Source organism: Hibiscus syriacus, unplaced genomic scaffold (assembly GCF_006381635.1).
Source record: "Hibiscus syriacus cultivar Baekdansim isolate YM2019G1 unplaced genomic scaffold, ASM638163v2 tig00111837_pilon, whole genome shotgun sequence".
Lineage (NCBI taxonomy): Eukaryota > Viridiplantae > Streptophyta > Magnoliopsida > Malvales > Malvaceae > Hibiscus > Hibiscus syriacus.
In genome coordinates, this window is record NW_024063194.1 from 10,450,390 (window position 1) to 10,463,007 (window position 12,618).

A 12,618-nucleotide genomic window follows, 5' to 3' on the forward strand; every position below is an offset into this window, starting at 1 on the left:
CTTCTTGATTTCCCAACATTCTGATACATACATCAACGCTGGTCTTATTGACATTCTATAAAATTTTCCCTTAAGTTTTAGAGGCACCTTCTTGTCACACAAAACTCCAGTAGCAGCCCTCCACTTTAGCCATCCCGCTTATACGATGTGTAACGTCATCATCTACACCCTCATCTTTATGTATCATGATCCTAGGTACTTGAAACATTCCTTTTAGGGGAGAACGTGTCCATCAATGCATACTTCTACATCTTCATCGTTTTGGTTCCCACTGAAATTTGAACATAAATACTCTGTCTTTTCAATATTGATCCTTAAACCTTTTTCTTCCAAAGCAGACTTCCCATGTTCAAGATTCTACATTTGCTCTGGTCACGATAGAGAAAATAATAGTAGACGGATTGGTTAGAGGGTTGTTCCGTCCAAGACTAGATGTTTGATGGAAGTATCTTAATATTTTATTAATTTTAAATTTTGAGAACCAAATTTATTATTATACAAATTTTATTAATTGATATGCGAATTACCTCTGCCTTTCAACCGAAAAAGGATCAACTTATGACTTTTCTTAACTCATTTAACTAATTTTATAATTTTTAAAATCTGAGAACGCTACTAAAAATATGTTATAGTCGGGAGACTATCAAAATATATTAACAAAAAAAAATGGGATATTCAAAGTTGAGCGTTGTGCGCACTCATTGCAGTTTAGGTTGTTATCCTCTTTCTCCAGGATTCTCGGCAGGGTCAGTTGAGATTGCAGTCTGCGTTAAATCTCCTGCACCTATAGAAACTCTCCTCCGCGCTAACCTACCCAACCAAAGATTTGCCTTAACTCGCCACTCAACTCACCTTGTCAACCCACCCCACTCGCTTCCAATGGATGATTCTAAGTCTAGGTGAAACTTATTCTTCTCGTATCGGGATCTAAAGAAACGACACTTTTTTCCCTCTATGATTTAATAAATTTGTGTTATATTACAACTACAGCTGCATGGATGGATCTTATGCTGAGATTGTGGTGGTGCGACATGGGGAAACGGAGTGGAACGCGGATGGAAGAATTCAGGTTTGAATTTCTCGAGAATATTTACAATATTTAGAAAATATTTTGATCATTTTGAAATTTGGGATTGCACATAAAACTCAAAAATCGAAATTGTAGTCTGGGAGCCATCGGATATTTAGGGATATGGCGTGCTCGTGAGCTATTAGCTATTTATTTGAATTACTGATTTTAATCTTGTTTTGCTTGTTTGAGTTATCATTGGCTAATAATACTTATTTTATGTTGAAAGATTATAACAATTTGTTTTCAGATTCTGAATATGAAGTAAATATTGCACATTTTATGCGGTACTAAAAATTAAGGATTTCAGAATTTTATCAAACAGGAAAGAAAAGAACACGGTATTTATCATCGTCATAGAAGCCTAGGCCAGTTATATTTCACATGAATAGACGAAATGCCTGAATTTGTATGGTTTGTTATCTGTGTTGTATAAAAAATTCATATAAAAGAGTGAAAGATAATGAACAACAATGCTCCGTCAGTTTCATTCTCATGATTGTTATACAGATCATAGTTTGATAATATTGGACAAGGTTCTCGGACGGATTATATCTTAAAAAATAAATAATAAAACCAGGTTCCTGAGTCATTTTAATTTACTTTTTAACGTGCGGATACTTCAGATTTCATAGTTTGATTATGTTTTTATAGATACTTCCTATTTTTCTGTGAATACCTTGGTTAATGTGTCAATGTTTCTTGCTACTTTGATTAGCTTAATTTGTCTTTTGATAGGGTCATCTGGATGTGGAACTAAATGAAGCTGGGAAACAGCAAGCAGTCTTAGTATGTTATTTACTTGTATTCTTTTCTCATATGACCTTTATTGACTGATATTGATGCCTTAAGCTCATTCTTTTTCCCTGCCTCTCACCCGTAGGTGGCTGATCAATTATCAAAGGAGCCTAAGATATCTGCTGTATATTCATCCGATTTAAAGCGAGCCCTTGTGACAGCTGAGACAATCGCAGCTAGATGTGGTGGGTTAGAGGTATAAATCTTAACTATTGGGGTTAGATATGTTAAAACATATGTTTTGGGGTTGTAAAGGCAGTTGCATAGAATTGCAACTCAATTTTTTCATGATATAGAGATTGTCTAGAGCTTGGAAGAGGTTGGCATTATATGTCAATTTTTTATCTTTTCTATTGGATGCAAACCAGGTTATAACAGATCCAGACCTAAGGGAGAGGAATTTAGGAGATCTACAAGGCCTTGTACTTCGTGAAGCAGCCAAGCATAGTCCCAAAGCTCACAAGGCCTTCTTATCACACAGGACAGATCAAGATATACCAGTAAGTTGGGCCTGGTTTGAACTTGAAAGACAACATCTGTGAATCTTGAAAGAAAGTCGTTGCTTCGGATTTTTTAAATAATTAGCACATATTCTTTATTTAAATCAGTAATGTGTTGGCTGGACAATCTCTGGCTTTAGGATTTAATATTGTGTAGAATTTGCTAAGTCATGTTCAAGTAATAATTATTTGAAGCATGGCTCTATAACATACAAGTCTCAAGTTAACGTAACAACTTCTGTTCCTGACCGGAGGTCCAAGTTTTGGTAACATGCTAACAATGTTATGGATCAAATTGAATCTATTTCTTGTTTTCTTGATTTTGCTTCTACCATCCTCTCCCATCTTGGATACTACACACACACACACATATATATATGTATGTTTAATGTCTAATCTGATTCACTTAATACTCAGGGTGGTGGAGAAAGCCTAGACCACCTCTTTCAGCGCTGCACTTCTTCATTGCAGAGAATTGGCAAGAAGCATAAAGGTATGCTGCATCATTTTTCAAAGGGAACTCTTGAATCATAGGTGTAAATGATATGGTTTATGGACAGTTTCTATAATTTTTAGTACTCATTCAAGCTTCAATACATACCATTAAACCTAATAACCAGGTGTTGCTTCTGTAAATATCTGAACTATACAAGTCTTTGATCTACTTTATTTGCTCATTTGCCTTTCGATACCCCTCGGTTACCTTGTAACATCACTTGAGATAAAATAATTCAGGTTCAAATATCTGAATTGTTGGTGTCTCTGTGATAGGGAGCGAGTTGTTGTGGTTTCACATGGAGGTGTCATTAGATCACTCTACCAGCGGGCTTGTCCAAATGGAAAGTTGGGAGGAAAGGTGCTTAATACATCGGTAAACATATTTCACTTGTCTGACGAGGAATGGACCATAAAATCCTGGGGTGATGTTAGTCATCTCCATCAAACAGGGTATCTAAAGTCCGGTTTTGGAGGGGACAAACATCTGGTTAGTTTAGTTTGTAGTTGATACTTGATATGACATACGTTAGCAATTTGTAATTGATTTTTTAGACAACAACATGAATTATCTCTTCTAAACTTGATTCTGGAGCAGCTGTTACATTCACTAATGAGGTAGCGTTAATCTTTAATTACCGATGGAAAGTTGTTATATATGTATGTATGTATGTATATGCATACATATATATGAGTTAATATCTACTTACAAAATATAAAAAAAAAATAAAAGTTTTACATTGATTTAGGATTGTTGGATAAGTGAAAATAGACGGTTAAGATTATCCTCTTATTTTTTTTAGTGAATATCTTGTCATTTTTTGTTGTTAACCTCGACGTCTATTTTCACTTATCTAATGATATGTTGTAAAAACAATTGTTTTGTCAAAGAAGAATGGGTAGTAATGAAGGAAAAGAAACCCACTAAAAACAGATGCCCAGGTTTCAGGCATGCGGATCATTTGTGGGACTTCGAGCACATAAAAGCGTTGCAGATGTGGCTATCACCTACTGTGCTTTCTTTCTACTCATTGACTTTTTGGGTTAAGCTTTCCCTTCCAACTTTTTGTTCTTATAGTAATTTTTTTTAACCTCAACTGCACTCAATCATGCTTTTGACCTTTGTTTTCATTCCAATTATGCCACTCCATTTTTTATGTGGTCAAATTCAGAGTTCAACATCTTTAATTAATATATATATAGTCAATAATATGAGGAACAATACAATATAAACAATATGGAATAAAGTATGATACAAATATACGTATGATTGTATGAATCAATATATATTGGACATATTATTAACGTGACATAATTTCACGGATATTTTAAAACAAAACAAATCAAATAATATAAAAATCATTAAGGGATACTCTACTTTTTTACTTTTGCTTTTCCTTGCTATGTATATATTATTATTTATTTTCTCAGAATTTAAAGGAAAAAAAGGACGGTGAAGGTGGGAAACCATTTCAAAGGATTAGCTAAGGCCTATCCCCACTTTTATTTTAGCGCCAATTTTGCAAGGAAAGAAAAGCATAATCATCCAAAGTTAGGTTTATTTGTTTTGTATGTTAATGGCATTTATATAAATATTAAATGTGTTTTATACGTTTGTCACGCGACATCCGTTGATTTTTTTTAGCATTTTGAAGAATGATATAAATTCAAAGAATTTCATATTGAGGAAATCACATCATTATGTAATGTAATGACATAAAACTAATAAAATATGGCAGTTAGTATTATTCGCAATTCATGGAGCTGACGACGAAAGTAAAGAAGAAACATGTAGGAACAAATTTTAGTGGGAAGCTAAATAATGAATTTAGTATGATCACATCATTGGGAGTGCGCAGCAAAACGTCGAATTTAGTATTATCTGAAAACCCAAAAATGAATATTCAACTGCTTCAATTATAGTCAACAATTAAATAAATTTTGGCTTGGTTTAATACAAAAATAAATATTTAAATTATATATTTTTTATTTATGTGTTTAAATTATTTTTCAGTCTATCCAAATATCTAACATGTAAAATTATTATCATTTTAAATATCTAATCTTAACATTATTAAAAAAACTATTATCTGGCATTCGTTATATTTATATTTTTTTGAAGTTTTTACTTTTAAAACAATTAATAATTTTCTCCTCTCCCCTCCCCTCCCCTCCCCTCATCTCCCTCTCCCCTTTTCCACCATCGCCCCTCTCCCTACCACCATCACACGTTTTCCAAACCACAGTAGATTGCAACAACTGTAACTGCCAACAGTATATTGCAGGTGGTCAAATAGTTGTCATTGTTTCAAACGACCAACCACAAAGATTTAAAAGACTTTTTACATATTTGAATATTTGAGATTTTTGAGATTTAGATGTCTAAATTTAAGAATTTAAGGGGTGTTTGGTTCAAGGATTGTGGGATTCTCATGGGACGGGAATCCCACATTCCCTTGTTTGGTTGGCCGGGAATCTCATTCCCGGTAATATTTTATTACCAATAGTAGATTTTTTGTGTATATTACCGAGAATGTCATTACCTCCCTTCCCTTAGATATTGTAACATACCGGCGTTTTGGACTAAAATGCCCTTAAATTTTTATTTTTTTTAAAATATCCTTCTTTTGTCATTGAATAATAAAAATTCTACGAATGTTAAATTATAAATTTATCCTTAAATTATTTTAGATTTACAAAAAAAGTCTATAATTAAAATTTTATATGAAGTTCAGGGTTAAAAAAATTTTATCCTTTCATTAAACCTTTTTTATATTTTTAATTTTGTAAAAAAATTATATAAATATTATAAATTTAATTTTTTAAAGAAAATATATAAATATTTTACAATTTGTAATATTATAAAAATATATAATAAGGACAATTTAGTCAAATATACATTCCAATAATCTTTTATTCTTTTAACCAAACACGGTGATCTTACATTCCTGCTAAACCAACCAAACACAAAATACAACATTCTCAGTATCCTATTCTCTGGTAATCTTTTATTCCCACTGGTAATCTTTTATTCCCACTGGTAATCTTACATTCCGTGAACCAAACGCACCCTAAAGATTTAAAATGATGATCAGTCACTAAGATAGTTGTTTGTTAATAACGACGACTAGGACAACAACGGTTGGTGGTGATGTTTGGGGTTTGGAAATAAAGTTTTTAATATTTTAGGTTTTTCTATTAGATTTGAGAAAATATTTAGGTTTTTTTCTAAATATACTTTTAAGTTTTTTTAACTTAAATATATTTTTAAAAATTATATAAATATGATATGTGTCACTTAACGTAATTTTTTAACTGTTGTTATGGTCGAGACACTTAAAATTGTAACGTTTATAACGTTAGGTACTTGATTGACCGAAAAATAGCTTAATAACATAAATAGAAAATTGTATAGTTTGGACACTTAGTTTCACAAGTATAGGTAGTAACGAGTCGTTTGAATTGAATTTGGGTCGGGTTATTTCCGATCGAGTCATTTTAGGTTAAAATTTGATTTGGGTCGTGTCATTTCTAGTTTAGATATATGGAAAGTCAAGTCGGACATAGAGTTGGGTTAATTTTACATCGAGTCGATATTAGATCAGTCGATTTTCAAGTTAGGTCAATATCAGATAGATTAATTTTAGGTCAATATTTGATCAATTATTTTTGGTTTCAACCAACACGAACCTTCATATTAAATCAGGTTGTGTTGGGTATGAATCAAATCAAATAAATAAAAAATTATTGATATATTCTTGTAAAATACTTCATTAGTTAAAAAGTTCAATTCAATTTTTTTTGGGAATGCAAGTGTTAGAAAATTAATTGGTCAAAAAGTTTTTTTTGTGGTAAATGAATTGTTGTTATTCTTTAAGGACTCATGTTCGAGCACCATAAATATTAGGGGCGTGAGCGTTCAATGTCGAATGATTGAATGTTTTATTTGAACAGATATTGCCTTGTACTTACCCTAGGTTAATTGAAAAAAATACAATGTACTTGGAACAAGTTGTGTGGAAATGACAAGTTACATAAAATATAATAAATAATTAGAATTCATCATGTGAATATGACGAATTTCATGTAATTTTTGTTCAACCCACTTGATGAATTCTATTTTTTAATATATTTTATGAAACTCGTCATGTGAACATGACGAATTTCACATGTACAATAATAAATGACATAAATCTCAAAATATTTTTAACACTTGCATTTCTCAAATTGCCCCACCCACAATATTCCCAAATTTTATTGTGTAAAAAGTTTTTTTTCTTAATCTTATCATGTATGCTTAATTTTATTCGAATTCAATAATCATTTAGGAATGATAATTTAACTTGAACTCAATCTATATCACATTTTAGAGTCTGTGACATTTTCTTATTAATTTGACCCAAAAAAATTTTGATGCCAATTATTTGATAAGAAAATAAAATTTTCAATTATATATTTTATCACCAATTAAAATTTTAAATAAATATTTAATTATAAATATAATATTTTATTTATTTGAAAAAAATATAATAACATAATAATTATATTTGAATGAATATTATTTTAAAATTTTTGTAAATGATTTTATATATTTTTATAATATTTTAATTTTAAATTATAAATCAAAATAAATATTTTATATTAAGAAAATAAGTTATTCCTATATTGAACTTAAATAATTGTATTTTCTTATATATTTATAAATTAAAATGATTTAGAAATTAATTTAATAGCTTTAGAAAATTGTTTAACTGGTTCAAAAGTAAAGATATTTATTTAATAAATCATGATTTGATTTAAATGATTGAAAAATTATTTAATAATTTTAAATCATTCTTTAATAAAATTTGAAATAAAATATTAAATTTATAAATAATTATTTAAATGATATAGAGATTAATATAACATTCTTAGATTATTAATTAATATAATATAAAGTAAATACTAAATTAACAAAATAAAAAATAAAATAAAATTTTACATGCAGAAGTTAATCTTTTAAGTAAAATTAAAATTTAAAATTCTGACGTATTATTTTATAATAGACCTTTATGTATTATAATTTAAATTAATAAATTATAAGTGATTATAAAAACACAAGATAAAATTTGAATGAGTAGACGCGATATTTAATTAGCGTGGCATAGCATGAGCCATAGGGTAACCAATGATTCAGCGGCTGCATGAGCCATAGCTGTCGCACCCAAATTTTTATATATTAATATAACTAATTTATTTTATTTAATTAAGGGACTAAAATGAATAATTTTAAAGTTTTTTGGTTCAATTTTGAATATGTAGAGAGTTCAGATATCAGTCCCGTAATTTTCCTATAACCTACCTAGCACCAAAAAAAATAAGGGATGTTGGAAGGGTTTAAACCCCTGATCTATGGAGCGGCCAACTATGCCCCTATCAACCGGGCTAGGCCATTGTTGCTTATTAGAGATATTAAAATTTTATTTTATGTTATTTATTTTGGGTGTTAAACTTTTTGATTTTCAACCCCTCGGTGTGTCAAGGAACCAACCTTAAACGTAAACCCCCCATTTTATGTCGGCCTTCGGTCAACCCCTCCAGTCGGTGGTGAAGTGCATCGTCGTCACAATCGGTAATCAAAATCCTTATATTCCCTTATCGAGCAACGCCATCGTTCGTCGTAAAATTTGGGAAAGTCGTTCGTCGCTTTCTACCTAGATCTCTGCCACCATTCAATGGTGAACGTCACCGCCTCCACCAAGAGAAGCATCAGGATAGCCCCATCAAAGCCCAAAGTCTCTCTCACCGAAAATCGGCTCCGATTGTCGTGAAAAAACCTTCGAAATTCGTTGGAACCCAAGTCAACCGCCATTATATTCTTCATTTTGCGGTCAATCCCGACGTTGCTTCACCTCACCGCCCTCACTTCTTGACTCCCCATTGTCGTGCGATCAAACCCCAACCAGTGGGTCACGTCGACATCATCGATTTCATTCGTCCGCCGTCGGGGTAAGCGCCTCGCCCTTGTTTTTGACATGGTTTGGTTGATGTTTGGATTGATTTTGGATAAATTCAAATGTGTAGTTGATCGGGGAGAGTTCGACCGTTCAAAATGGCCCCTATCGCCACCGTACGCACCGCCACGTGCTGACAGTGCGCGTGGGATTCGTTCATCGGCCCTAGAGCCTTCTAGAACTGATCCAGTCAAACTGAATCGGGTCGAGTTGAGTCAACTCACTGAGTCAACTCGGATAGAGTCAACTCGTTAACTTTGACTGACCGTTGACATGACCATTGACTTTGACAAGAATTGATAGTTGACTTTAACTTTGACCAAAAAGTCAATTTTTCTGAAAAATCATATTTTATGTTTGCCGATGTCCTGAGTCTGAATATGAAGTTTGTTTTTGCCAAATTCGAACTCGGTAAACTGGTTTTGGCATTTTATCTCCCGATTCAATACGAATTTTCACGTTTAAATTCCGTTTTTAATGTATTGGTTTTTCCATGTATCCAAGACATTATAGGACGTGGAATTAAAGTTTGAGGGCGATCGAATGAAGTTTAATTGGTTAACCGTTATAGCTGGAAAATCAAGGTAATATATTATTACCTTATGGATGCTTTATGGAACATGTTGGCATTGGTTAATCCATAGATGAATTTGTTGGTTACATGTGTGTAATTAATATATTTCTAAACTCGATCCAAATACGATAAAAAGTAATTAAATTGAATAAGACTCAGACTACACGTATAAGACACTATAAGACTGATAAGAAATAATTTCAGGTTTAGTGATTAACCGATAAAGCAATCAACCTCAGAATCTTAAAACTCTAATTATTTTCATTAAAAGTTTTAATATCGAAATCATTTGGTTAAGAAATTATGAAATTACCCATATGAGGTAAAATGGTCCAGACTAACCCTAATAGTGAAAGTATCCTGAAAAATCGTATTTAATCAGATAAACTACAGATTCACCTGATAAATTCTTGATATGTTTGAAAAGTCATTGATAATCAGATCTTACATCCGAGAAGGTGCAAGACCTAGAATTATCAATTTATCAGTAAATACTTAAAGGCTAAAACATCAGAAGTGGTATTTATGTTTGAATTGTTCAGAAAAAAATTGAATTAAATGGAAATATTGGACTGAAGAAAATGACCAAAATACCCTTGAAGTGTAAAATGACCCAATGTACCTCTAAGCCCTGAAATGACTAAATACCCTCAAGCTCTGAAATAAATAAATCAACCTCGAATACCAAAATGACATACCCTCATGATCCTCCCAAAGATGGTTATGAAGGTGATCAGTTCGATTCTGCAGTGCAGCCAGTTTTAAGAAATGAATATTCGTGAAGTTTCTCTACCTGTATAATTGATGAGTTTCGCCTTTGTTGGGAATTGTATTGTACGATCGGAATTGAAAACCTGTTAAGATGCTTGGAATCTGGAATTTTGTAAATCGCTATAGACCCTTATTAAATTGATTTATCAAATTTCTCATAAAGTAAATGACTAATATGCCCTTATAAGTTTAATTGATGGAACCACTTTAGGAATGTCTGAATCCTAAATAATTCTGATGCAATAATTCCTAAAAACCTTGTTGATATATCTGAATACTATGATCTTGATAAATCATTTCTCGAATGACTGATGAATCCGTTAGCTATCAAACTCCCTTTTTATAGGGACCTTGTTCTGAAATTTAATTAGTTTACAGAAATTTCGTGGGTCCCTACCTGATAAATACTAAGTATCTCTGGAAAATAACTGGATAATCTAGTGTGTTCCCTATGTTCTATATGATTATTTTATCTGTCTTGAAATGTGATTTACTAAAGTTATTATTTTACTGAATCTTTTAAATGTTCAATATTCTGATTTAATGATGTATTAGTTTATTGTTTGTGAACTATGGCTACCTGATATGTGCTCTCTGGTTACCTGTTTTCACTAGAAAATATAATCATTCCTGATTTATAGATCATGGAATCTACTGGTTACTACTTGAATTGTTTTATTGGGACACTATATAGATAGGATGGAGTATGGAGGTTCACCTCCGATGAAGTTGGTAATTCCTTACAGACCTAAGGTATTTCTTGGGTAGGCTCTAAGGCCCTAAGGCACTCCCTTAGTAGGGGACTGTATTTTGGTGTACAAATGGAGGGCATTCATGTGATTTAAATAACTACATTGTCATTTTTACAACATTCTATTATATCATGATTTTGATATTAAAGTTACTGCTCAATCTGATTTCTACAGGATACTGTATGGTATGATTCTGGAGTATAGAGGTTCAGCTTTGATCAAGCTGGTAATTTCTTACGAACCTAAGGAGACCCTTGGGTAGGCTCATAGGCCCCAGGGTACTCTCTTAAGGTGGCTCATTTGCTATGTGCTTAGGGTAAGTTCTTATGGATGTAGTTTTGGGGAAACTATATATAGGTGTTCTGTTTGAGGGTATTACTATGTATTGAGGTAATCGATTGACGAAATCATCCAAGAGGGGGGTGAATTAGCAATTAAAAAATTGGTGGAAGCTTTTGCAGAAAATTGAAAGTAATTGCATAGCGATTTAGAGTGGTTCGACTTTCTCAACCAAAGTCTACATTCACTACCTTAGCTATCCACACTAAGGATTTTCCACAAATTCACTAATTTATCTTTCTTTTGAGGACAAAGAGTAACCTTATAAACCCTCAAGAATTATACCCCAAATTCTTGAGAACACTCTCTCCCAAAGAGAACAATACAAATTTGCAAACTTACAAGGAAATCCTCACAAGGTAGATTGTTTGCACAATTCTAGAACAAAAAAAGAACACTCAAGAATGAATACAATTGAGTACAAGGAGTGTTCTTGAAAGCAAAATGAATATTGAATGAAAAATAGGCTTGAAATGCTCAAACTTGAGGTTTGATGCTTTCTCTTTGATTCTCTCTTGATTCTAGTTGCTTGTTGGTTCTTGTTTTGGATCAATGGTTTCTAAGCTTGTTTAAATACACCTTCAAATGATTCTAAACGTTGGGGATGATTAATGGAGTCAATAGAGCCGTTTAAGTGTGAAAATAATTAATATTTATGCTTAGAGCGTGGGGGGAATCGGTTCCCTCCGAGCATATTATTTTTCTCGGAGCCAAACCATTCAGGGGGAATCGGTACCCCTTGGGGGGGAATCGGTTCCCTCTGAGCAATCTGGAATTTTTGGCTTTGAAATGGTTTGAAATATTTTGTAAAATTGTTTTGAAATTATTTTAAGATTAAAACTTAATTTTACACTTGAGTAAGGATTAAAAATGACATTTGAAAGATTTGGAGTAATATTTTGATATTCGAATAATTATATCGAATATACTTAGAAAATCTTTTTGGAAAATCTTAAAATTCATTTAACTTAATTTGTTATATCGGAATATCAAAATGTTTTCAACAATCTCCCCCTTTTTGATATAACAAAACATTTTAGTAATTTTAAGATTTTATTTTGAAATCAAGTTTGAAATTACTCCCCCTTACTCTAACACTTCTCCCCTTTAAAACACTTTTAACATTTCTCCCCCTTTTTGTTAAATCAAAAAGACTTTTAAAATATTTTAAACAAGGTTTTGAAATCATTCAGCCAATTGATTATATATAGATAAATAGCTTAAGCTACTAAGATCACAATCAAGAGAAACGTTAGCCATTAGTTTCATAATCAATATATTCATAAACATGTAATGGATAATTGGTCATATATGTCTAAAGATGCAA

At 31.8% G+C, this 12,618-nt stretch overlaps 1 protein-coding gene across 1 annotated transcript; it reads left to right on the forward strand.

Moving 5' to 3' along the window:
* The first annotated feature begins 666 nt into the window (after positions 1-666).
* Positions 667-3,456, forward strand: LOC120171823 (phosphoglycerate mutase-like protein 4). Its single transcript, XM_039179463.1, has 7 exons — positions 667-899; positions 991-1,069; positions 1,808-1,858; positions 1,953-2,063; positions 2,236-2,367; positions 2,785-2,860; positions 3,138-3,456. Exons 1-7 carry the CDS (start codon positions 667-669, stop codon positions 3,371-3,373), a joined length of 918 nt encoding a protein of 305 aa, XP_039035394.1. The 3' UTR covers positions 3,374-3,456.
* The last annotated feature ends 9,162 nt before the right edge of the window (positions 3,457-12,618 follow it).